This window comes from Colius striatus, chromosome 16 (genome assembly GCF_028858725.1).
Source record: "Colius striatus isolate bColStr4 chromosome 16, bColStr4.1.hap1, whole genome shotgun sequence".
Classification (NCBI taxonomy): domain Eukaryota; kingdom Metazoa; phylum Chordata; class Aves; order Coliiformes; family Coliidae; genus Colius; species Colius striatus.
The window spans coordinates 5763681-5790578 of NC_084774.1; the positions used below are offsets into that span (position 1 = coordinate 5763681).

General features: G+C 45.6%; 2 protein-coding genes across 4 annotated transcripts in view; both read left to right on the forward strand.

Moving 5' to 3' along the window:
* PPP1R16B (protein phosphatase 1 regulatory subunit 16B) overlaps positions 1-19531 on the forward strand; it is a 62533-nt gene extending 43002 nt beyond the window's left edge. For 2 of the 3 annotated variants that reach the window (XM_062009130.1, XM_062009129.1), the window contains exons 3-11: positions 4172-4242; positions 6265-6410; positions 8585-8688; positions 9002-9126; positions 11077-11202; positions 11574-11649; positions 11856-11985; positions 12716-12884; positions 13490-19531. In XM_062009130.1, the coding sequence (XP_061865114.1) occupies positions 4172-4242; positions 6265-6410; positions 8585-8688; positions 9002-9126; positions 11077-11202; positions 11574-11649; positions 11856-11985; positions 12716-12884; positions 13490-14011 (1469 nt within the window). In that variant the 3' untranslated portion in view covers positions 14012-19531. The remainder of the gene's footprint in view (positions 1-4171; positions 4243-6264; positions 6411-8584; positions 8689-9001; positions 9127-11076; positions 11203-11573; positions 11650-11855; positions 11986-12715; positions 12885-13489) is intronic. The other variant, XM_062009131.1, reaches the window with a different exon arrangement.
* A 633-nt stretch (positions 19532-20164) lies between these two features.
* Positions 20165-25379, forward strand: LOC104551791 (protein FAM83D-A). The gene is made up of 4 exons (XM_010198761.2): positions 20165-20620; positions 22783-22950; positions 23798-23922; positions 24236-25379. The coding sequence occupies exons 1-4, from the start codon at positions 20180-20182 to the stop codon at positions 25188-25190; spliced, it is 1689 nt and encodes a 562-aa protein (XP_010197063.2). The 5' UTR covers positions 20165-20179; the 3' UTR covers positions 25191-25379.
* Positions 25380-26898: the final 1519 nt, after the last annotated feature.

Below are 26898 nucleotides of genomic sequence, written 5' to 3' on the forward strand. Positions count from 1 at the left end.
TTGGCTTTTTCTCTTATGAGTTAATACCTGAGGTATGCAAATGCTGAGTATAGATGGAAGTGTAATAGTATACAGATTTTTATAGTGTAGCTTATTGACTTGGGGGAATTGCACTGACAAAGACATTTTTTTCTCCATGGAAAAGTATTCATCTGGTTTAGGAACTTTTCTGACAAAGCTGCTTGTAGTGTAAACTCAGAGGGAAGTAACATCAATGATAAACAACAGTGCTCTAATGTCTCTCCCTCCAGGTGAGAGAGCTGATTACCTTGACTGAATTTTCCTTAGGGCCTTTGCAGTAGGTTTTTTTGGTCTTCCCTCTGATTTATAGGTTTTAGGGAGAGTAAGTGAGGCTTGGACATGCTTGGGAGCAGAAAGAGTTCCTGAGAAGTGAGTTCATTGTGTTCAGAAAGAAGAATCTGTCTGAGGCTGTCCCAGGATGTGTGATGGAGGGTGACTTAAAACCTAGGATTATTTTCACAGCTGTTGTGGGAGCCTTTTCCATTTAACACAGCACAGATGTGAATGATAAAGTATAAATTGAAGATTAATGTACACCATCTTGGTGGGTGAGAGGTTCAATTATAGACTGAGCTAGCAGAATAATGGAAAATACATTTGAGTGATTGTTCAGTTAATACAATTTGCAATGAATTATTCACAACAATTTGTTCACCCAACTCTTATTGTAATAATTTTCCTTCCTTCATTTGCTATGCCTTTGAAACTGCTTCCCACAATTTTTGCTTGACATGTAATAAAGTATATCCACGCATCCAACCCCTTCTCCCCACCTGCTCCCCACCTACGTGCAGAGGGACACATTTTGAAGAGCTCAGCATTTTAGGCACTGAGCTTTCTTTAAGAGGTTAATCATTAAGTGTTGAAGTGGAGGCTGCTGAACCTGCTGGTGTGACCCATCAAAGCCCATTCTGTTGGGCTCAGAGTGACCTGAGCTCACAGCGGGGCTTGCAGAGGACCCTTTCCATGCTATGCTCTGTTCTTGTGGGGGAGAGCTTCCTCTGACAAGTGGGGTGCTGAGGTGTGAGCGTTGAGTCATTAACCTGCATCCTTGTCAGTTGGAGCATAGGCTTCCTACCTGTATGGCATCATTCATGCCTGGAGGTGGGAGAAGGTGTTGGGCTTTGTAGGGAGGTGTGTAGCAGTGACAGGCTTGAAGAGATGCACTTCACTTGCTCAGGTCCCCATCCTTTGTGTTGTGCATTAAACTGGTGAGTGGGTTGTAGGCAGTGTCACAGCCCAGCACTGCAAAGCATCACAGTTGTGCCCTCCCCTTCTCTATTCTTAAGGCACTGGAAAACCCACAAATGCACATTGCTCCAAAGTTTATCAGAAAGGAGGGCTTGTTCTTCCTGGCCATGTAGGAGGGGCTGTTCTTGGGCAGTGGGCATGGGGAAGATGTCCATGGCTTCCATGTCCCTCTGCAGGTCTGCTTGCAGGGAGCAGGGGGTGATGATGAAGCTGCTCTTTGCCACCCTATGCCCTGCTGCTGGGAGTGGTGGGTAGGAGCTAGGGCTATGTTCTGCTACGATCTTGGTGGGACACTGAGTATATCCCCTCACGCGTAAAGGGGGCATATGTGTAAAGGAAACAATATTTCTTGGAGACTTCTGCCCAGCTGTTGGGTTTTGTTTTCTAGAGCACAAGGAATACTGAAGGAAACATCCCTTTGACTTTAAAGAGCCAGGACTGATTACTGCCTGGCTCTGTGCTCTCCCTGACAAACCCCAAGGTGCAAATTCAACTTAGTACTGGTGAGAAGGGAGTTTGATCTCTTTTTCAAGCCACGTCTGCCTGGAATTATTGGTACTATGTCCATGCCTTCATTATCTGACTTTTCTGGTGTCTTGTGGTTGTCAGTCCTTGGTGTATTGGGAGATACTGGGAAGTGTTTTGAGGGCTGTGGTGGGCTGGTCCCATGAGCAGATGGAAGCCAAGAGGAGGTGGTCTGAGAGCACAAGGGCTGCTGCAGCAGTTGGTGGAGAATTCAAAGCTGCTTTAGGGTATGATAAATCCTTCTCTGAATCTTAACCCTTCAAAGACTCTTACAAGCTCTGTCAAGCCATGATCACAGAACCTTCAACACAAAACCTCATACTCCATAGCAAGCTGGGATTATGCTACTGCTCCTACCTGTGGAGGCACAGCACTTGTAAGGTTAATCTGCCAGCATCTACTTGCCTAAATCTCCATAATCAGGAAAAATATGATTATGGAGCTGCATGTTATTAGTACACAATGGCTCTTAAATGACCAAGATTTAATTAAAATCCTAACGGCAGAGCATCCAAAGTAAATAACAGACAACCAGATCCTCTGGTGAGTGACTTGCCTATCGCTCAGTTTGGATTAGGAGCTTGGGCCTGGCCAGAAATAGTAGAAGCACAGTCATTAAATTGGATATACTGGCTGGGCTTCAGTGCTGTTATTACTGTCAGGCATGCAAGTGTTAGGGACTGTGAGCTGAGTGTAGGCGTGGGCTTCTTGCACTGGCCTTCGAGCTGGAAAAACCTCAGACTCTTTGGACTTGTCATGGTGGGGGATGAGTTTTATTTTTTGTTGTGTTCTGCTTTTTTTTGGTATTAGTTTCCTTGAGTAGGTGTCAAGACCTTGCAATTATTTCCAGTAAATGTAAAGTCCAATATTCATTTCTGAGTTGAGTGAAACAATACTGTGATAGAAAGTGTTTTATTTCACTTCTATCCAGTTTTACTTTCAGAAAGTGTTTTATTTCACTTCTGTCCAGTTTTGCTTTCAGAAAGTGTTTTATTTCATTTCTGTCCAGTTTTGCCTTCCTTTTTGTACTGTCAGACCAGTGGCTTCCAATCAAAATGTCACTTTGGTTTTGATTTGCCTTGTGAGTGTGTTTTCCAGATCTTTTAAACAAAGCTTTATAAATCAACACTGATGTCATTGTGGACATATTTTCCATGTCCTGCTTTGGCTGCCAGAATTGCTCTATCCCCAGGGACAGCCCTGCAGCTGGGCTTCCCTGGGGATGTACTGGGGAAGGAGCTTCCTCTGACAGCAGGACAGGGATTGATGGAGAGCAGCAGAAGCAGAGGCTGCAGGATGCTTTGGGAATGACCATCCTCTAGGTTGTTTTGCTTGCCTGCTCTGAAGATGGTTATTGCCCTTTTAGCTTTGTTCATGGTCCTTATTTTGCAGCTCTGATTTCACTGAAGGGTTGCATCCTTGACAACAAATAAGATGAGACTTGAATATCTGCTGCTACCTTGGCCCCAGGGAGATATTATGAACCTCTGGCTTGTGCATGTGCTGTCAGTGACATGTGAGGTGGGAAAAGCATTAAGTAGTGACATCTCTGGAGATAAAGCAGATAATGTGCAAGTAAACAGCAGAAGATGGGTCTATCTAAATAAAGATCTGAGAGCAGTGTTAAATTTGAAGAGTTCTTGGTGTTGCTGTTAATTTATGTCCTATGTGACTCTTACTGCTATTACCCCATGCAAGATCTGTACGTCAGAGCAAACTTTGTTTCTCACCTAGGAGCTTTTCATGTGTCTCAGAAATTTGCATTTTAATTTAACAAATCTTATCTTTTCTCCCCAAAGTAGTGATTTAAAAATGAAGCTTCTGGGAAGCTTTCTTCAAGCACTCAACAGCTCATGTGAAGTGTCCAAAGCAACCCCAGTGTATTCTAGCTTGGGGAGGCCCCTGAACATATCTGGCTTCTCATCCCAGATTGATGACTTCTTGAGGCAAGACCTCATCCCTCTGAGCATAGTTGTAGGGACCTCAAAATGATGGATTGCCGTTGAGCTCTCGTGGACTGCAGCATGCAGAAGTTGCACTCAGATGCTGTAAAGCACAAGATAAAAATGTGAACTCTTCCAGCACAACCATACAAAAGTAATAACTGTACTCGCAGTCTACTTTGGAAGGAAGTTGTGGGGAAAGTTGTATGCTAGTGCTCTCTACTGGATAAAACCAAGGAGGCTCTTTGCAGCCAGTGCAGCACTGGTAGCACGTTGATGCCAGTGTTGGCTGTCCTGCAGCTCTGCTTGCATTGGAACACCCTGATGGTATGGATTGCCTTTGACTTGGCTGGCCAGGGCTAGCTGAGAGCAAGAAATGTGCTAGGATTCCTGATCTGACTCTCCTTTCCTCCTGTCTCCTTCCCTTACAGTGTGTTACTTGCTGAAGAGCAACATCAGCCCAGACCTGTGCAATGAAGATGGATTAACTGCACTGCATCAGGTGAGGTGCTGGGAGGAGGTCACAGCTCCCTGATGCTCTCACTGCCCTCTGAGCAGACCTGTTGGGTTGAAGACTGAACTCTTGTATTTCTTCTTTTTTTTGCTCAGTTTAGGTACTGACACTTTACCACACTGAGATAGCAATCCTGTTTTTGGAGACCAAACTGAGATCAACCCCTTCTCTTACATTATCCCAGACTTTGTTCAGTGATAATAAGAGTTCAGGAATCAGGGCTGGATTTCAGATGTGAACAACCTTTCTCCCACTCTTTAGTCTTTGCAGGACTGGACTGTAAACTCTTAAAGTAGATTCACTCCAGTTTAGAGACTTTGGCAACCCATGAGTATTGGAACTGACTTAAATAAGTGGTGCACAGGATGCTTGAAGAGCTTGCTGCTGCTCTCCTAGGCTCAGTGGCTTCCAAAATTCTGTAAGAGATGGCAGCAGCTGATTGCCAGTAAAATACAGACTTGCTGTAGTGATGTGTAAGCCTGTGTCCTTCCTCAGAGCCTCTCCACTGATGCCACAAGGGATTTTCTATTCTTCCTACGGTCCCTGTCGCTGCCCCTCCTCACAAACCCTGATTTTCAGTGTGAGAGCAGCAGGAGATGAGCCTGCAGAGGCCCGTGGGACTCGCCGTGCCTGGCAGCTGCTGCCCCCGCTGCCGCAGGGAACAGTGGCACAGTTGTCACACGCACCGAGGGCGGACGGGGACTCGCGGCCTTCTCGCTGTCACTGCCTGCTGTAAAATGCTCCCATTGACTTCGAATTCTGGATTCTTCTGCAAGTCACTTGCTCTCTGCAAAGATGGATGGGTGTTGGCTTAAAAATGCAAACTGGCTTCTAGAAGAGCAAAAGGTCCCCTGTCCCCACTCTCGCCCCAAGGAGAGGGTATTCTGCACACAGAGAAACACTGGCAGCCTCGTTGCTTTCCCCAGTAGTTACTGACACCATGGAGATTCCCACCTTCCCCACTGAAAGATCACTTACTGTAAAGGTGCATTTGGGAGTTGAGGTGGGAACTTTGCATCCACTAGAATTAATTGAATCCCTGAGCAGAGAGAAGCTCCTCAGTGAACAATGTTGCCCATTAGCAGTGGCTTCCAGTGAATATCACTTTGGTGGTAACTTGACTGTGTGACAGGCATGATTTTAACCTCAACTCCATATACAAATAGTGAACAGAAATAGAAATACATAAAGGGTCCATGTCACTCAGCTGCTAAAATGCATGTTGTAATTCAGCCCCATTACAAGCCCATACTACAGTGCTGAGCTGTAAGTCTCCTCTCTGGGCCCACAGTAATGTGTAGACCACAGACAGGCTTCTTGCACAAGATTTCATCTTATCTTAATGCCTTTATCATACACATATGTCAAGAAGTGAGCACAAAGTGGATCAAAGAGCAAATTCCACCTTCCCCAAATGAAAGAGGTTCCCTCTGGGACCATGGTGCAAATGCATCGAGGGTGCTGATTTTTTTCAGGAAATGAAAGGTGCCCTGTGAAGTATCTCATCATTCTGGGGATTCAGTTTGCATCTCTTCAGATAACTGTGGTAGGTAGTGTGAGCTGCTGAGAAGACTTTTGCTTGTCACATGCCAGTGTGTGGGATTTTCCCCAAGAAAAGGGAATGGCAGCTTGTCAGCTCATCCCTTGGTAATGTAGTTATACTGGTTACACTGAATTTCTGCTAGCTTTGCTCTTGAATATGGGAGACCCAATGGAACACAAGCTGTGCACATATTTGCTATTATTCTGTGCTGGTTCAGCACCTAAACCAGAAGGCCCTGTAAAACACCAGTGACCTTCAGTGTGCCCAGTGTAGATGTTCTGCATCTTGCCTTTCTGACCTGCTCGTGCTCAATGTGGTGTTTAACTCTGTTGGGGATGCTTGTTACCAAACAATGCAGGATAAAGCAGGTCTCCACATCCAGGTACTCTGGTATAACTGAGCAGATATAAGCCTTCATCTTCCCAAAGTTTAGAAAACCTAATCTGTCTGCATCCCTTCCTTACCAGTGCTGCATAGACAACTATGAAGAGATAGTCAAGCTTCTCCTCAACCACGGGGCCAACGTCAACGCGAAGGACAACGAGCTGTGGACTCCATTGCATGCAGCAGCTACATGTGGTCATATCAACCTGGTGAAGATCCTCATCCAGCAGTAGGTGGCTTTTTATGTCTCCCCCTTTCTGTAGATCTGATCTACCCAGAGCTTCTGTGGATGGAAACGGAGACTGTTTAGTACCTTGCGAGACTGCAGTGGTAGTGATTATGGCTGGGTTTCAGGCTGTTCAAGGGACTCCTTCCTGCTTGGGCGAGAAAGGGGTGGAGGAGGAAGAAGAGCAGAAAGGCTGAGGAGACTAAGTAAAACCATAGGTGACTTCACTCAGTTTCATGAAGCTTCTGGAGTCTGGGTTAAAACCGGCCACTTTTTGCCAGTGTTCTGGTGTGTACGTGTCTGTGTGTGCTTGTTGACCCTGAGTGGGCAGCAAGATAGAGGAGCAGCCAGCAGGATCCACCCTCAGCTCTTAAACATGATCACAGATCTTCCAGCCACAGTCAGACACACTAATGTAGGAGGACAGCAGCATGTTTGTATAGTTCAAATACCTGGGTGAACTTTGTGACCTGTCTTACTGGCTCTTAATTAATAACCAGTTAGCTTCCTGTAATGCCTTTGTTTCCCAGTGGGCTGACACAGAGTCCTTGCACTGACCCTTCCACTTGACTTTACCAAGGTCCTAAAGTTCAAGTCTTTTCTAGGCTTACCAGCAAGGAGGAGGAAGCAGGGTGTGTTTTGGGCTGTACTATGTGCAGCATTTAATGAGCACCTGCTGTGAATCCTTTCTGGAGCAGAGTCCTCTCCTCCATTTCTCCAAGTGACAGTGCAGAGAGCAAAGCATTTTGGGGGCATTAACATACTACTTCTCCCTCAGGGAAAGAGACTTCTCCCTGTGATGCTGTCAGCTGGGAGGCTAGCATTGAAAATTTGGCCCTTCTTCTTTGGCCATATAATGAAGGAAGTGGAGCAGAGGATGCAAACAATCATCCCTTGGAAGATGTTCCTACTTGGGTTAGGAAGTTTTTGGATGAGGGCCATAAAAATGGAGCAAACAAATGTGGAACAATATAGACCATTCCTGACTTTTAACTGGAGATAAGAGAGGGTCATGGGAACGGGTGGTGGCAAGGTGAGGAACTGGAGTTTGTGGTGGTGACTGTCATAGACTGCCCTATGTTAAGTCGTTGCCACCAAATTTGGACTCTTTTAGCCTAGTGCCATGATCCCATGATTGGAAACAGTCTTCCTCTGGACTGTTGAGGAATGGGGTGATATCATTTGTTTGCTACAATCAACCTTGTTCTTTACAGGAGGTGTCATGTGCCAAATGACTGGTTAAACACTGCCTTTCAAGGCAATGTCACTTGTGATGGGACCTGGAACCCCTGGAGACCATCAGAGGAAGTAGCCCACAAACAATGTCCAGTTACTTGCCTTTTTATTTGATGATTAAACTAGTGCTGGTACTTTGTAATGTGAATTTCAGTGTAGGTTGATCTGCTCAGGCAGAGGGGAAAAAATAAAGAAAGAGGAAGCTGAATGCAAATGGATACTGTCTACTGTCCTTCCATGGCTGGTAACTGTCAAGGTAGATAAGAATTCAACTGAAACTATTTAACAGCTAGCTAAAATGGCACAGTTCAGAAGATGCTGGAAATTTTGTACTGTGTGTGAATCTGTGGATAGTGCTGGTAATTATACTTCTAGATGGTGACTTCCTGGATAAAGCACTTAGAGGAGTGCTTTGGATGGTCAGAAAAAAAAAGTCACCAGTCAACAGGATATTTTTTTGTTACTGATTCTTGCCAACATGCCTTTGGCTAGATGAAAAACTCTCTCTGCTATTCAGTCCTGGGCCTTCCCAACTTTGCTGGTCTTTTTCATTGAAGGTGCTCAGATAACAAGCATGTGGTAGTTGCTTGGTGATGTTATCCAGAAATTCAGCAAATACATCACTTCTGTCACTGAGAGGCTGCCAGTCTGTCCAGTGCCAGGTTCAGGAGAGGACAGGAGTGGCTCAGTAGCTCCTGTGCCCCACAGCCCATGAAGGAGGAGCAGTGTGCTGCTTTTCCTCCCTTTCCTCCACTTCTGGAATCTGTCTTCCCCATTCATAGATCCATGGCTTTGCTGCAGATCTCTCTTATCTTACACAAATCTTGGTGACATTTGGGCTATTAACTATTAAACTCCTGTTAGTTTTTGATAAGCATTTGTTCCAGTGTTTGGCACTGTCTGCTGAGGTCCTTTCTTGTAACATCACTTTCTCCTTGCAGTGGAGCAGACTTGTTGGCAGTGAATGCAGATGGCAACATGCCATATGACCTCTGTGAAGATGAGCCAACTCTGGATGTCATTGAGACTTGCATGGCCTATCAAGGTAAGGAGACTGAGTTCATGTAATATACAAAAATGGGTCACAGAAGTATTAAAAATTACCCTGATTCTCAGCTCTTGATTTGCCTCTGGAGAAAAGCTGCTGCCTGGCATAGTTTCTTGAAACCTGACCATCTATTTCCTCTGATTTCTAAATAATTGTGAGTGTGAAGGGCAGCTGTCAGTCCCCTCAGCTACGCAGCCTCTGGAAAGGATGTAAGGTCATATCAACCAGGAATTATTAAGTCTAGTTTTACCCAACCAGAGGGGTTAAAGACCCTTTCCATCTGTTCTCTTTCTAACTGGAATTTTAACAGGAATTACACAGGAAAGGATCAATGAGATGAGGGCTGCTCCAGAGCAGGTCATGATCTGTGACATTCATGACATACTTGCGACTGGACAAGACCTGAACAGGACCGATGCCCAAGGCGCTACACTGGTGAGTGAAACTGCTGCGGCTTCCCTTTGTCCTTCCTTCAGCCTGTAGGTTATGAAACCTGCCCTGTGGCAGGAGTTACACAAAATGAACACATACAAGTCACTGAGAGGAGTGAGGAAGCTCTTTTTCCCTGTTTCAGTTTATTGTCACGTAGGAACAGGCTCTGTCTAAACCATGTCTAACCCAGTGCTTTTTGAAGCAAATCCCTTATTCCTCTGAGTGCTGTCAGTTGTCCAGCAGCTCACATCCTGCAGCAAGGCTGCTGAGCTCCAGGGTCCTGTCTGACAGTGGCTGGTACCAGCAGCTTCCAAAGAAATCCCACAGTGAGGTGTTGCAGAACATAGAACTTCTGCTGACCGCTGAGGAAGTGGGACTGAACATTCTTGTAGTCTGATCTGACCCCCATGGAGGAAACATGAGAGTCCTCTGGTTTTCATGGGAACACGATCTGGTGTTGGACACTCTGGAGACTTTCTGCCTTCTTTTCTTTCTTCTTTGCATAGCATCTGGCTCATACAGAGTCGATGGTGTGCTGTGCTTGTTCACATAGGATGACATCTGCCCTTGGGCAGAGGAGAGCACTGAGGGCAAATGTACAGCACAAAGCAAGCTGGCATCTGATTTGACTGGACAGGGGCTGAGGAGGCTAAACAGCCCTAGTCCTGTTTGTTTCTTTTTTTACCTGCAAACATGTCTCTTAAACCTTTGCTTACAGCAGTCCCAGCATGGGGATAGTTTGGTAATGTGTGAGGACTTTTCTTGCAACCTTGGTCCAGACATAACTGATACACAGGCCACTTGGTGTCATTTGTTTGATGACCAGACCATGGGCAGTGCATTCTGTGGTTTCTTAATCTAAGTTGTCACCTGTAGCGTATACCAGAAGCCTAAGGGGGAGGGCAAGCTTCCTCCAAGATAAACTTGGATGACTGAAGCTTTTATTGCAGCTTATTTTTGTAACATGTTTTTCCCTTTAACTAGGATTACATACATCTGTATAAGCAGATCTCTTCTCTTCCCTTTTTATATCACCCCCAAGTGATTCTTTGTTAATTCATGTGGCCTCTACAGTGTATGACCCAGTGTTATAAAACTTATGTAGAAATGAATTGAATTGCCAGAAAGCACCAGAATTCATTTCCAGATGAGAGTTTAACTTTGTGTGGTGAAATCCACGTGGAAATTTTTGGAAGCAAGCTTTTGTTCTCCTGTTCAGCACAGCTGAAATAGGATGAGCTCTGACTGGAATTCAGAGTACTGCAGAGGTCAATGTTCTGCTCACAGGTGCAACAGCAGACCGCAGTTATGAAAATCTTCAGAGACATGAAGTGTTGTGGAGAGACTGTTATTGATGTCTCCAAAGCTGGTGGTTGTAGCTGGAAGCCAATATCTGAAAATCTTATTCTCTTAACTAAAAGTAGACAAGGATTTAAATGTTTTTGAAAATCAAATGGTGAAAATGATTACAGTGTGAGTGAAAGTGCAGAAGCACAAAGTGAGTCCTGACTAAAGCAGGCTGAAAACTTGATCCAAAAAAATCACACCCACAGCACTTAAGTGTGGAAGAGGAGACATTCTTCTGGCATGAGGAACACAGAGTTTGCAGTGGATGATGTCTCCATTGCAGGCTTGCATTTTGATGGTGCTGCTTCCCCACAGATTGGGAAGCATTTAAGAGCACTTGATTTAAAAAGTGAAGACATTCTTTTTCTAACCTAGATATGTAAGTTATTTTAAGAAGTGTTAAGCAGTTTCCTTGCCAAAAAAGAATTTCATGCAGGCAATACTGAGTTTCAATAACAGGAACAACCATGCATTTGACCTGGTGGCATCTGCCAAATGTGAAATGTGCTGCCTGTCCAGATACAAGACTCAAGTGTCATGCAACAAATTCCACCAAACCGTTTATGGTCCTTGCAGTTGGCTCATGCTCTTTTCCTTATCTTCTAGCTGCATATAGCTGCAGCCAATGGCTATCTGCATGCTGCTGAGGTCCTTCTTGACCAAGGGGCAAGCCTGGATGTTAAGGACTGGGATGGCTGGGAACCTCTGCATGCTGCTGCTTTTTGGGGACAGGTAATGATTTTGTTGCAAATGTCATGTATGAAGGTGATATTTCTTTGTGCCTGGACAAATCCTAGAGTACTCTGCAAATGGAAAAATCTATACTAGGGCTGGACTGTGGACAGATTCAGATGAGGTTTTTGTGGCTTCAAAGAGAACCTATTGCTGAGAAAGTCTGGGGAGACTGCAGTTGAATGATAGGAGCAATGTTTAGCATCACACATGTACCAGAATAATCTGAGGTGAGTTAAGCATGGATGTCATTGCTTCCTATCTTACTCCAGCTTTTCAGCTTTGAGAAGGAAAGTGGTGGCCTAAAAGGAGGTAGTGCCTAGAAGTAAAGTAGTGCCTCTATCAATTTAGCATTCTTTCTCTTTCTTTAGATGCAGATGGCTGAGTTGCTTGTGTCCCATGGGGCTAGTTTGAGTGCCAGGACATCTTTGGATGAGATGCCAATAGGTAAGTTTACTAAGCTCAAAAAAACCAGAAATCCTTAGGAGCTTTTCCCCCTAAACATGCTGGAATTGACACATGATGCTTTCAGAAGCATTAATCTTAGTTTTCAGGTGTCTTTAGAAGCAAAGGCACAGTTTGTAACACGGTGTTAATGATATTAAACACATCTAAACACATCTGATTCATGGCTTGGTTTGTGTGTGCCATAGATCTGTGTGAAGAGGAGGAATTCAAAGTATTACTTCTGGAGTTGAAACACAAACATGATGTGATCATGAAGTCTCAGATGAGACATAAATCCTCCCTGAGCCGAAGGACGTCCAGCACTGGCAGCCGGGGGTAAGCACACTGGTCCCTGCGGGCCACGGGCACATTGGCAGTGTGCAGGGGTCGGCCCAGAGCACCCCTAGCTGGGAACAGCCCCTCTGTCCTTTCTGCAAGAACAACAGAAGCTGACTTTTGGTTGCTGAAAGCAGAGCTTCTTTGTAAGTGTGATTCTTTCACTAGAAAGAGATGGTGTTTCCTGGGAGGAAAAGGCTTTGTGCTGTTGTGGTTTAAGAACTGCTCTGCACAGAGGACCAAATGGTGAGAATTTACCCTGTTAAACCACTGATCCTGGTGCTGGAGAATCAGTGCTTCAAGTGGATTAACTTGAGTTTCTCAATAATATGTCTCATGGCCAAGATACTGTGCTCAAACACAGTTTGCATAGGTCTTTATAAGATGTTTACTAGAGACCAAAGCAGTCCTGCTGACCACAAAACTCCCTCCTAAACAGCCACTGCCTTGTTTCCCTCTATGTTTACTCTACTGGTTGCAGAGTAGATTCATTAGGTGAGCTGTAGGAGATGCAGATTTGCAGTACTACTTTAAAACTCCTTAAAATTCCTCCCACCTTTAATATTCACACTAGTGCCTTTTCTTTGTGTGGATGCCAAGAAGCTAAATTCATGTTCCATTCCAGTGGGAGAGGCTGTGAAGTGTGAGGAGGAGGTGAGAAGAGCTACAGAGTAAGAGGAAATGTCATGTCCTGCTCATGGCTTTGATGCCCCTTCTCCCTGTTCCACAGGAAGGTGGTGAGGAGGGCCAGCCTTTCGGACCGAACCAACCTTTACAGGAAGGAGTGTGAGAAGGAGGCCATTGTCTGGCAGCAACTGGGAGCAGCAGAAGAAGGAAGAAACTCGGGTCTTATTGGAGAAATTGGGGAGACCAGGTCTGACCAGGAGAATACAGACCCTGTAAGGAATCTCTTCTCTATCATAGGAGTCAGCACAGGTTCAGTAGCAGTGGGTGCCCTGGGATGGAAGAGGGATGAAACACTTACAAACCTCATCTCTCAGATGTAAGCAGAAGACCAAATTCTCATTTGGCATAAACTAGATATCCCACTCAAGTGGAAAGACTGGTTTGGATTTACAGCTGCATAGTTTTGAGATAAAGCCCCAGTGAACTGGGAAGTTCAGGCAAAAAAGCACGTGCCTTTCTCTTTACAGCTAACAAATTGGCAGTCACAGATCCCAGAAAGAACAGAACAACCCCAAAACTGTAGTCTTGCCTTGCCATTATTTGGTCTTAATTTAGTTATTGTCATGGTATATTAATATCCTTATCTATCTTTTGGGGGTTTTTTGCTAAGTCCTCTGAGTTACCATTCCATGCTCCTGGTTGGGAACCAGCTCCTGGTTGAGACTCGCAGTGTTATAGGGTGCTGTTAGGGGGTGAATTCACTGTGCTGCAGTACCTGTCTGATGGAAAGGCTGAGTGTGAGCAGGCTTAGGCAATTGTCACGGGGATGAATTGTGTTATGGGAGATGAGGGAATATTTAATTTCTTTTTGTTACAGAATTCAGTGCTGGAGAACTCTTCCCTTCTTCCAGAGTTAGCAAACAAAAGCACCCAGTGTGACTCTGAAATCCCCCTCCAGAATGGACTCATGGCATCTGCCAGCACTTACCAGTACACCTTTTCCAACGGGGACATTTGGAGCATGCACACCGACCCTGACAGCAACCCAGGCCACATGCTGCCCTACAGCAACCCAGGGCTCCCTGACCCACAGCAGTTCTGGGGTGCCTACAAGGAGCATAACCATCAAACACTCTCCGAACTGAAGCGGCAGCGGGCTGCAGCCAAGCTCCTCAATCACCCTTTCCTCAGTACCCACTTCAGCAGTGGCATGGGAGGAGTTGCTGAGAATGGGAGTGAGGCCAAGTCGCACCTAATTGGATCCAGGACTTCCCCCTACAGCTCCAATGGGACCTCAGTGTATTACACAGTGTCCAGTGGTGATCCACCCCTCTTGAAATTCAAAGCTCCCATGGAGGAAATGGAAGAGAAGGTGCATGGGTGCTGCAGAATTTCCTAGTCTCACCCCAGAGGGAACAAGACATGGGTGGGCTGGTTGGATCTGTCAGAGCAGCCAGGTTGTTTGCATTCCGAAGGCAGAATTTGGTTCTGACTATCCTGACTGTGGCAGCCTCGTTCATCTTGAATTGTACTTTATGCTGCCAGTTACTTCCATTGCAGTCCAATGAGTAATGCAGGTGCAGCAAAGCTCTTAGGAGACAAAGGGATACACATCAGTATGATACGAAAAGAGTTTTTCCTTGCTTTCTGGCGAAGAAGGTGAATGTGCACTGCCTCCCTTCTCCTTAAGAAGTCATGAGATGCCTTGGAACAAAGAAAGGAGCTGAATTAAAACCTTTGCACCTGAGCCTCTGCTATAAGTTACCAGGATTCTGGAACGTCACAATCCAGACCTGAATTTTCACTCCTGGGTTATGCATATATCCTGGAGGGGAGATCAACCCCCACAAAGGGTTTGCAAGAGTGGACAGAGCTGTTTTCCATACAGCTGCATCTAGCACTTACAGGGCCTGAGAACAAGCAAGCATGGACGTTGCACTTGCTTTAGCAGGTTTGCAAGGTATTGACTCCTTGCAGTTGACAGCTCACCATCAAAAACTCTGCACTGCTTGGGTCCTCTTCTGCTCCTGTAAACTCCCCACTGCAGGCTGCCGTCAGGTTTGAAGCAGAACTTTTCCTGGAGCAGGCTTCACTCAGTCAGCTTTAAAACTGATGTTGCAACAAGGGGCCCTGGCAATAGAATTTTACTGCAATAAAATACTGACAAAGGTCTATATTGGGATAAGTAACTTAAAAAACTTATTTGTACTATTTAGACTCTTAATTTGTTAAAACTGAAGAGACTTTTCCAGATCTCACTTTCCTATTGATTCTGTTTGTTTATATGCTCAGCACAGATCCTTGGGCACTATGCTTTGTGTCTGATGTTTTTCTGGGTTTCCAGAAGCACACAGGGCTGGGGAGGGATGAGGAGGAAAGGCTTGCAGACACTAATCTAGAAACACCATGAAAGCATTTCTAATCTCCCTACATGCTATGACACTTGCATTAACTGCAGTCTTTGGCTGATAAAAACAATATTGAATCATTGCTTTGGTAGATGAACATTGCAGCAGGACAGGAGAATTTTTTTGGTCTCTTTTCCAACTCCCATACTGAAGTCAGCAGTGGTTAGTAGCTATCAGAAGACTTAAATGCCTCGATGTATAAAGGAGTGACCTGCAGCCATGCAGTCCTTGGTGAGGCCTCCACTGTAGAGTTGTTGCCACACCAGAGTTGTGTTCTAGTGGAGTTCACATTAGCTCTGACAGACTACCCAAGAAACACTAGCACAGTCTAACCTGGTGGTTTGGCACCTGCTTATCAGCAAGTTAAGGCTTTGCATACCTGGGGAAGGTAAAAGGGGGGTACCCTATGAGAGACAGCTCTGAGGAACTGGACACAGTTGAGTGAACAACTTTTATCTACAAAAGTAACTCTCAATCTTCAACCCTTTTTCTGCACAAGGGGGCTGCTGCACGCAGAACTATTTGCCTGCATGAATATGTCGTCTTGGCCAGTTTTAAGTCCAAACTTTACACATAAGCCTGTTTGGGTCTCTGTAAGCCATCAATGGATTAAATCCAGCTCACTTAGGTGTGCTTCAGCCAAGCAGCAGCAAATGCAGCTTGCACCTATCTTCCTTTTATCTGGTGGCTGTTAGACATCAACATTGCATTTCCCTCCCCCGAGGGAATCCTCACAGCCTTCTCCTTTCTTACAGGCTATAAAAAGTTGACTGGGGCTCCCAGTGACTTAAGTTCTGCACTCTGCTCTCCATCAAATCTAGCACATCCAGGGCTCTGGGCTTCTCATTCTCAGCTCCTCCAGGCAGCAGAGGAGGCTGTGTATCACGACCACGTTGGGCAGGAAATATTTTTGGATCTGTGAGGTTATTAGCAGACTGAGAATTTACTGGTTTGAGCTCTGAAGATACAATTTTCTCCCCTCACCAGCTTTAGGAACAAATTAGGAAATGGTAGCAGTTGATCTCATTTTTTAAACCTGAGTTCAGTTCAAGGCAGGGAAAGTCCTTGTATGTTTTGAAACATTCAGAGAAGTTGGGCTTCCTCCATTAATGAAACACATACTACATGTAAGACTAGGGCTCAACCTTAAGAGATTGTAAAAGTCATTCTGTAGTAGAAAGGAGATGATTTGGTAACTGGACAGATTTTACTACATCTGTGTGTGGCTAACAGTAAGTCTTCTGATTACCTTGAGAAAAGTCTTCTGGGATAACACCAAGTGTAGCCTGGGTACTGCTGACCAGGGCAGATGATAGTTTGGAGGCCTCTCTTCTCCCATGGTGGTGAGATTTGTCTCTCCACATCCATTCTAATGAGAATTCTGGCCTTAGTGTAACAAATTTTGGTGCTGTATATGGTGCAAAATTCAGGCTCAGCAATGCCTTCCCTCCCCAGACCCTTTTCCTTCTTTTCCTTTTCAGAGCAATTTTGTGCTATCAAATGTATTGAATCTTACCTAAGTCCAAGAGAATGAAAAGGAGAGCACTGCAATAGTGTTAAGTAGGTTGAGGCTTGCTTTCAGTGAGAGCTGGTAATACATTAAAGCTGTAGGAAGCCAGTCCATTTTTGACAAACAGCTTTTAGTCCACAGCTATTTGACTTTGTTTATATGTAAAACTGAAGGAACTCATCACTGTAGCTGTATTCTTGAGCAAACTTATTATCAGGCAAAAGATATTACAGCTTCTAGATTACAAAACATCCTCCTAATTTGACTTTGCATTGTAACTGTGATTACAATTGTAATACAGCTCTCCTGGCTTCATCACTGTAAGTGAACATGCTTGCTGAAGTCTAGCGGTGCCTAATCCAGTGTAATCAATTATCATTCAGACACAGTCAGTGACTGAAAAGTCTAGGACGTGCTTCATAGCCATGCCAAATATCTACCACTGGTTTTGGGTTGAAGTTGGATCAGTGTGGAACTTGCAGAGGCTGTTGAAGAGTGACCTAGAACAGATTAATGCTTATGTGTTGGTGACATATTTGGGGTATAACGGTCCCTGCCTGTGGGGCATCAGTAAACACGCCCAGGGACGGAGCTGCAGTTCATACTGCACACAGACCTGTTGGTTGTAGGTCTGGGATGAGCAATTCTGTAAAGTGGATATTTAGCCTGCTTCTGGTCAACTATTTTGTTTTGGCACTGGGGGGAATAACATACACATAGATACTCTTGTATGTGCGTTGTAGGAGCCTACCTCCAGGAACAGGGCTTTTTATCAGGAAATGTAGCAGTGTAACATCAACAGTGGTTTTTCATAACTGTGTTTTAAAGGTCATCCCCGTGGAAAGCTCTGAGGTACATAGAGAAGGCACTTGACTATTTTATCAGTTCTTCTTATTGCTAAAAAGCTGTAGAAGCTGGAAATCATGTTGTGACTGGCATATCTGGTACTTGGCTTATTAGAGGAGGGTTTGGTGAGGGGTTTTTTTTATGCTATACAGAGTTTTCTTAGGCTCAAGGAACAGCTAGGTACAGATTCAAGGTCAGATTAGAATCCCACTTCTGTTAGCAGTAAGCCAAAGGCTGTAGTTGTTCATATGGACTACACAAAGATTTGGGAATGTGGATGCATTGAGAGGTCTGTTGTAGGCAGAGCTGCACAGGACATGAACCCTTCTGCTTGTAAAACCTTCCTGGATGCTGAAGTCATACTGCTTCTAGCAAACCAAGTGGTTGATGACAGCAGCTTTACTTTCCATGTTGAAGGACTTCTTTTAGATGGAAAGACTTCTTTTAGTGCATCTGCTTTACTAAGCTCAGCCAAGAAAGTCCCAGCACTGAAATGTTAGATAAAGGCTTAAGTACCATTGCTGGGATCTGACGTCAGATGTGGATCTGTATTTCACACATACCAAGGGATGTGATTTGAGCCCACTTAGTCTCACTTCTGTGGTGCTCTGGCATCTCAAAACCCTCCCAATTTTGAGAAGAACTGACTGTAGCTGATGTGATTCTGTACTATCCTGCAGGTGTATCTGAAGAACCACATGGATAAGGAATTCCTGACAGGGAAGGAAAAGAGCATGGCAGGGCAATAGCAATAATGAATTAGTGCAATAATCAGTAGAGGCAGTGAATTCTGGCAGTGAATTCTCTAGTTTATTGAGCAAGCTCTTATTTTGTGGGGCTGAAAGCACTTACAAACTCCCATATGCCATTGCAGCTTCTGTTTAGTGTCCTTTTGGTTTAATCTTGGAGCTCTGTGTACCCAGATTTTTTCTGCTGAACCTAAATCAGCAATACCATGAAATAAGAATATGTTAACTGAGAAGGCAATAGTACTGGTCTCCAGAAAGCCAAAGATGAGCCGTTGTCCATCTGCTGGAAAGTGTTCTCCCTACATCTGGATATTTCTGTGCCTTATCATACTTGCTAAAGGTAACGTGATAACTAGTCTCTGCAAGGCTTCTGGTGACTATACAATGCTGGTCTTAACTTGGAGACTGTTTTGCAAGGAGGTAACACTTCAGAGCAAACCACATTTTGAATTTTTTATTTGCTCTTTCAGATTCTCTCAAAAGGAAATACGCAGTGTCTTCATTCTAATGTAACAAATCACATTTGACCTGCTTTGTTACAGCAGTTCTCCACAGGCAGAATCCAGAGCATGTCTTAGTACAAAACACAGCTAATATTTACATTTTTTGTTTTGTTTTGCCAATGGCTGTACAACAGAATCTGTTGTTTCTGGTTGCTCTTCAGCTTTACTCTGCTGTTTTCACATTGACCATACTGGTAATGGACTTCTGAGTTCTCACACACAATTTGAGTACCACGGGGTTCTTTGGGCACCATCTGCTGTGTCACAGTTATGACCTACAATATTTTGCTATATATCCACCAGAGAAGCTGTAATAGAGGAGCCTCTGCTCAAGATACCTGTTCCCAAACCTAAGCCAATGCAGTTATCTCCACAGCTGGAGGGGAAGATACGGGTTCCTTAATGGTGCAGATGTGGCCTTAGCGTTGCCACTTCTACATCTTCAGCCTCTAGATTGCAGCGTGAAAGTGACTTCCAGGGTTGGCGGTAGCCCTGGTACAGCTCGGAGTGACTGCAGCGTGTACAGGACATTAATGGATGATGGAAAGCCTTCTGCAATAACTCCTTATTCCATCGATCAGTAGTAAATGATGTACAAATAAAACTTGATGAAATGTATTTTATGTGAAAAAAACCCAATGTAAGAACTGTATATTGTATTAGCAGCTTTGTGTATAAAATGGCATTTTGGCAATCAGAGTCTAATATATTTAAAACGTTTTTTTAAAAGGATATTTGATATTGTACGGAGCTGACTTTATTGCTACTGTATGAAGAGATGGTTTCTTAACTTGCAGCAATGCATAAAATCTAAAGTTGTCTGTAAAACTCATGCCAAAAGGGTATGTCTGACAGTATTAGCACCTGACTCAGCGTCTTTACTAGAGAGATTGACTTTTTTAATTTAAAAATGATATTAAAATGTCTTTTAATAATACAGAACTGCCGTCGGGTTTTATTCGGTTATTTACACCTTGGTACTCAGACGTCTCTGCCTTTCTCAAGTGCAGCCGTAACGGTTAACTGCCTTTCCTGGCTTCTCAGGGGGTTGGTTGGGGCTCACGCTCCAGCCGCCCCTGAGGGGACAGCGCGGGGTGAGGGACGGGGCCGCCGTGCGAGTGTGGCCGAGGCGCTGGTCCGCGTCAGGCCTTGAAGCCGCATGGAAGAGGCAGCGTGAAATTGCTGCCTCGCCCGGGAGCCCTCCGCGGCCCGGGGAAGGAAGCCGGGCACTGCCGGCGCGGCGGGTAACGGCCCCGGCACGGCCCCTGGCTCGGCCCCTGGCTCCGCGGCGCGCCGGGCTGGGCTGGGCTGGGCCGGGCCGGGCTGGGCCGGGGCGGGGCGGGGCTGGGCTGGGCTGGGCTGGGCTGGGCTGGGCCGGGGCGGGGCTGGGCTGGGCTGGGCTGGGCCGGGGCGGGGCTGAGGCGGAGCCGCCTCGGACGTAGCCAACCGGGTTGCGGGGCGGTGCGCGGCTGCCCCAGTGGCGGCGGCGCGCGGCGCTGTTTGGATTCAAAGCCGCTATAAAGGCGCGGCCGGGCCGCACCGCGCCGGGCCATGGCCAACGCGTCGCAGTGCCTGGAGGAGGGCGCCGGGCTCTGGCCGCCGCGGCCGCCCGGGCCGTACAGCGAGGCGCAGCGGCTGGCGCTGGAGGAGCTGGTGGCGGGCGGCCCCGAGGCGCTGCGGGCCTTCCTGCGGCGGGAGCAGCTGCCGCCGTTCCTGTCCGAGCCCGAGGTGCAGGCCATCGCGCGGGCCGCGCTGCCGCCCGCCGCCGCCCCGGAGCCCGCGGATGAGCCCTCGCTGGACGGCTCCTCGCTCACCTACTTCCCCGAGCGCTCGGACCTGGAGCCGCCGGCGCTGGAGCTGGGCTGGCCGGGCTTCGGCAGCGGGGCGTTCCGCGGGCTGACGCGGGTGGAGGCACACTTCCAGCCCGGCTGCGGGGACAGCATCTACGGCTGCAAGGAGGCGGTGCGGCGGCAGATCCGCTCCGCCCGGCAGGTGAGTGCGGATGCCCACAGCGCTCTGCCCGGGCCCGTCTCCGGCATCGATCGATGAGCGTGAGCTCCGTGTGACACCAAGCGAAGCTGAGAGGCTTTAGAACCTGTGTCGAGCAAAGTAAGCCTCGTCCGGAGGCTCGCCTTGTAACCGCACAGCGAGCGGCACTCTGGCAGTGCGCAGCTCTGTGGAGTCGCTTTCCCGGCTGTGCTGTCGCAGAGGCGCGGGGCCGAGAGTTCCCCATCCCGCAGCTCTGCTCGCAGAACGGCTGCTGGTCAGGGCTAATCCCCTCCCCGCTCTCCCAGGGCTGGTTTCGAGATGCACTTGTGTGTATTCAAAGTGGAAGGTTTCCAATTCCAGGTTCTTTACTGATGTGCTCTGCATGTCAGATTCGCTCGTAGAAGCCTCCTACTGTCCCGTAAAGGGCATGACACAAAAAAGGCCTCTATAAAAGAGGCTCTACACAAATAACTTTTATGGTTATAGCTCCCTTCTCTTCTTTGCCGTATTAGTTGCTCCTGAGTAATGTGTAGCAGGACTTCTATATGAGCAGAAGGCTTTGATCTGATGCAGAGAATGGTTTAAAAAACACTTGGCATAGTAACTTCTAACTGTTCAGTGTAACTCATTACATTACCGAGTTTATAGCTGCAACTGTCCTCTGCAGGAGGGAACCGCCCTTCTTGTTTGCAGCCATTCAATTGGCTTAGCTAAAATTTAAATGTATAGCTTCCTCTTCAGGTGGCGAGGTGAAGCAACCCCTGGCTCTTTGTGTAACATCTGCTTGCACATGGCACACCCTCAATCAACAGCTGAGCTTAGTCCCTGCCTGCTTGTTAGGGCAGGAGCTTAGGGTGTATGTGACAATGACATGAACGATGGGCTCCCTGCCAGAAACGGTCACAGAGGAAGCTCACTTCTCAAAGGATCCTTACAGGGTAGATGAGATCAGTCTGGCAACTTGAGTAAACTTCATAAAGATAATTATTTCTCCAAAAAGCTGTATTTGTTTGTAACTTTCTTCCTTGAAGCATCTTTTCAAATGCCTTTCCTAGCACCAAGCCAAGTGCCAAGCAAACTGTTCTGAGGCTGCTATGCACATGCCTGAACAGGGAGCGTTCCTGTGGACACAGAATGGATAGAAATTTCGACCCCCTGGAATTTCTATTGGATATTAGATGCTGTGTGATATTACTTGATCATGATTTGAAGTGATTTGAAGGCACCAGAGTTTCCAAAGAGTTTAGCATTAGTTGTTCAGTTTTCAGGTGTTCTTACTCATCTGGTTTTATCAAAAGCATCTTATTGTCTTTATCTTCCTTTGACACTTAGACAAGTGATTGGGTGGAGAAAAGTAAAGGAGACGCAAGAAGCTCAAGCATAAGCTAACTTTATGTAGAAATACTGATGTGCCTGTGTGTTACACCTAAGAACTCATCCATATGGAGCCAATCCCTTAGGGGATTCCTGGATGGGAATTCAAATCTTAGGCTGTTCTTGTGGGAAATGTTTTCTTTGAGCACAGGCGATGCCACACACGGAGCAACTGTTGTGTGTTTGTATGTGGTAGGTGTGTTGCAGCAATGTGGGGATTCCTTATCTATTGCATAAGGACAGGTGCCAGGTATTTGCAGTGGTTGTATAATTGTTGTCTTTGATATTGGTCTAATAAAAGATGAATACAAAAGTCATGAAGTCAAATTCTATGCCTTTGGATCCCCATATATATGATCTTGGTTTTTAAGGTTTAGAACGCCAGCACCTAAATAGCATGTGATTCTCCTTCAGGCAGTGGCTGTCTGTAGCAGGTATGCCATGGTGGGACAGCAGGAGCAGAAGTGGCTTGTCTGGATTCCTGATTCTGCTATGATAGCTTCCCTAGTGTTATCAAAAGGCCAGATTGCGGGAGAGTATGGAGAAAAGCTGGCTGGGACCAGCAGCAGACAGAAGGAAAAACCTCTTGTTTTGCATGCCAGGTGCAATGATTTTACAGAAACATTGTGGGAATACAGAAATCCTTTATAATTTGCAAGGGCCTGCACAGAAGGCCCAAGAAATGTGCATCTGGCCTTGGTGACAGCAGCAGGAGAAAATGGCTGGGGGAGACAAGTGTTCTGGCCATGTGTAGAATAAAGCCTTTGAACAAGTGTTGTGTCTTCTTGCAGGTGATTGCCCTTGTGATGGATTCCTTCACAGATATAGATATCTTCAGTGACCTTCGAGATGCCTATAACAACCGCAAAGTCCCTGTCTATATCCTTCTTGACCAGGACTTTTTACCCCATTTCTTGGAAATGTGCAAGAATTTGGGAGTTTGTCCTGAGCAGGAAAGTGTAAGTACTAAATGTGGGTGGGTATGGTTCATTTTTTATGGCACAGCTTATGGTTATAGATATTAAGACACCCTTCTATAAATCATCAGACTCCACTGAAAGATGAAAGCATTCTGTCTGTCTGATCACTGATATAAAAGGGTTTTTTTTCTGAAGTACTTCTCAGCTCTTGAAGATCAAGGCCCAATATCATATGGTTTCAGTACAGTCTCTAGTCCAACTTGTGAAACTGCTCACAAACTCAGTGAAAACCATGCAGAAAAGTTACCAGATCTGCTTAGTGGGAGGTACAGCCATGATGTGTGACAGCCCCGTGTGCTGGGTGGAGTGTGCACTGTGATCCATATCCTGAGGAAACAGCAATTTTCAGGCATTACTTTTGCAAGATCTAAGTAGCTTTATTGTTTGGCTCAAGGAACTGCTTGCTAAGGAAAAGAAGCCTGGGAATCTCAAGGGTGGTAATGCTCTGGTAACATTTCTTTCCTAATACATAGTTGCTTTTTTAAAAAAAGGGTTTGGATGATGTGACTTGGGTGATTTACTTAATTCCTCTGAACGTAAGCTGACATGACTCTGTTATGGCTTGGCTTGGACAGGCTTATTTTCACCTCAGTTACAGTTTCTCTGGATAGGGAAACACTTCTAGTTTTGTGGGCTATAATTAATGACACCTGTTTGTCCTTGCCACAGCCTCTCTTCAACACTGTCTAATAGCACAATGTAAGGAAGTTCATGTCATTCCCATCTTCCATAGACTGTGTAGCTGCTTTTAGGCAGAATTGCTAATCATAACATATCACAAATTAACTTCAATCTGATGTTACTCTCTCCCTTCTTTCTGAAACAGATGATGAGAGTTCGAACTCTCACAGGAAACATTTACTATCTGAGGTCAGGTGCCAAAATTGTTGGGAAAGTCCATGAGAAATTCATGTTAATTGATGGCATTAGAGTGACAACAGGCTCCTACAGGCAAGTATTTGGGTCTGCTGGTGCTTGATGAAACTATAGAAAGGGGGGAGTTTCTGCCAGAAGGAAATATTAACTTTTCTGTTTGCCTGGTATTGATGAATGCCAATGGCAAGTGGAGTAGCTGAGTTTAAGTAGGACTAACACAAAACTGAAAACAGCTTTGGAGAACTGATTTACACAGCTTGGTGTTAGCAAAGTGTTTGGCTGTGGACTTTATACCTTATGTACAGTATGTTGAAGCTAAACTTTGCTATCTGTAACTGTGTTGAAATGCACTGGAGGTTAACTGTACATCTTGGTTTGTTCTCAATAGTTTCACATGGTCTGATGGGAAGCTGAACAGCAGTAACTTACTGCTACTGTCTGGTCAAGTGGTTGAACACTTTGACCTCCAGTTCAGGATTCTTTATGCTCAGTCGATGCCCATCAGCCCTAAGTGGCCGTCCAGCTGCAGGAACAGTGGGATATTTGATCACCTGGTGAACAGAACAGAGTCTCCTAAAGAATATACTGTGGAAGGCAACTTGAGAGCAGAATTTGCCAGATTGTCTAGCACTCCAAAGAAACTGTTGAAAGAACTAGATCAGACTGAAGATCCTCCTGGAGGCAAACCTTGTAACTTGGGGCATTCTCGCCTCTCTGAAGAGGAATGGTTCAGTGATCAAGTGGCCAAGGTGGAAAGGAAAAGTGTATCGACCCAAACTGGCCCATGGGAGGAGAAGCCTGTAGCGACTGCCTGTAACACTGCCACACAAACCCATGCTGCCATGGCAGAAACTGCCACTCAGGCTTCTGTGGCTGCCAGAGCGACAGGCACTCAGACTTCAGTGTTGCTGAAGACTGCAGTGACACAAACAACAGAAGATGAGTACACTGAAACACCAGTGCTTGTCAGAAAGCTGTCAAAAGAAGGATGTTCTCTGTCTGGAAGGGCTGTATCAAGTTCTAGCCTGCGATCGCTGTCTTCCTCCTCCTCGCAGTGTTCTCTTGCAAGCTCCACAGCCTCGCTGTCCTCTCTGCGGTCCTTTGAATATCCCAGCAGTCACAGGGCAGCCTACTTCCAAAAACTGCATAAAGAGAGGCAGTTGCACTACTCCACTATCCGCTCAAAGCTCAGCCACATGGTGGGTATCCTGTCCCGGAGGGGACGTGTGCCCGACAGCTACCTGCCCCAATACCCGGGCACATGCAATCTGAAGGAGAGGCGTGACATCAGCGCCAGCCTGCGCAGCCTCCCTCAGGTTTCGCTCTTCTCTCTGAATAAGTGATTAGTGCACACAATGCAGGACAGAAAAGCTCCAGCCTCAAATTGCAGTCACTTTGTGCTTTCTTCCACTTCCTTCCAGCACTTTCACTTTTTAAATACACGTGTACATCACTCCGGCACTTTGCTTAAATTGCACACTACACTAAAACCAATGAAATAAGACCGGTTTATTTATACTCTAAGTACTTGCATGTTCCTCTTCTGTATTAGTGGTGAAGGTTCATTTTAATTCTGGATGTTTAACCTGAAAAATAACCTTATTACTGCTTTTCTCTGACTTGAATGTAAATTTGGAAAAAAATCTTGTGTTGGATCTGGCTCAGAGTGGCTTTGGAGATTTAACTCACAGCAAGGTGCATGCAAGTGTTTTTCTTTTTAATATTGGCTTTTAGTTCTGCTTTATCTTTGGCATAAGTGGAAACAGCTTCTAAAAGCTAACAAAGTGACTTCAACAGCCTATGTGTTACCCTTCCACTAAGGTTGTGAAGGGTCCATTGGAACAGTTGCAGATTCTTAACTGTATCCTTCCATTAAGGAAATGGACTGTGCTAACTAGCTCTTCAGTTTCCTCTGCTTGTGCCTTTGTCTAGATACATTTATGCATGTAAATGTATGTGTTTGTATGTATATGCACATCTTCAGAAGAGCATCTTTATAAAACCAAGACTAGGAAGCAGCAACTTAGCACTCTCAGATGGTTGTACCCATTTGAAGTACAGCCCTGATGTGAAAGTTTCCAGCATTCAGAACTAGAAATTTGATATATCAGGCCTGTTATGAATGGGAATGTATTGAAGTGCTTTGTACTTGTGAGTGGGAGTGTGGAGTTCAGCATCTCACTGTGGCATACACTCATCTAGTGTACTTCTCTCTTCAAACTTTCACTACAAAGAACTGTCTCTTGTGCAACTTGTTACACAGAATTGAGACTTTGTCCTGGCACTGTAAAATGAGTTTCCACTCCTGTCTGGATCTAGGAATATCTGAACCACCTTGCTTCTGTAAACAGCTTCCTTCTTTGGAGTGAACTCAGAGGGCACATGACAAAGCCCCTGTTCAAAAGTCAGCTGACAAATGCACTGTGGAACGTTAAGGGTTATCTTTGATAATATTATTGTACAAGTAAATGTAACAGTGAAAAAACATTTTAGATTGTTCTGTCTGAAATACTGTGTTTCCTGCTCTTTGAATCTTTTATCCCCTACTGACTTAGTTGGAGGAGTGGAAGTGCCACTCCAGTCTTTGAAAACACTACTTTTCAATATTAAGTGGGTCTGGGGTTCAGAGAGATGTTATCTAAAGATTTGGTAGCAATAGTCTGTGCATGTGTGTACATGTCTCTGCTTGCTGGAGCACTTCTCTGAGCAGCGCGGGGCTTCCCTCCCTGAGATCAGAGCTGTACTATCATTCTTTAGACCCTGCATCCCAGTACTTCTGTGCCCAACCAGGCTCAATTCTACCCAGTCAAGAGCATGGGTAATTGTATTTCCTTATTTACAGGGATGTGTGGCTGTTGTCTTCAGCATTCCCCTAAACTACAGTGAGTGAATGAACAGAAAAATATCCCAAATTCAACAATGCTGCCACTGAAGTGTAGGCAGCAGCACTTTTAATAACTCTGGCATTTCTATCTCTGAAATCTATATGGCCAAAGAGACTTTTATTGCTTGGGTTTTAAAACAGCCCGTCCTTCCCTAGTGCTGGTATGC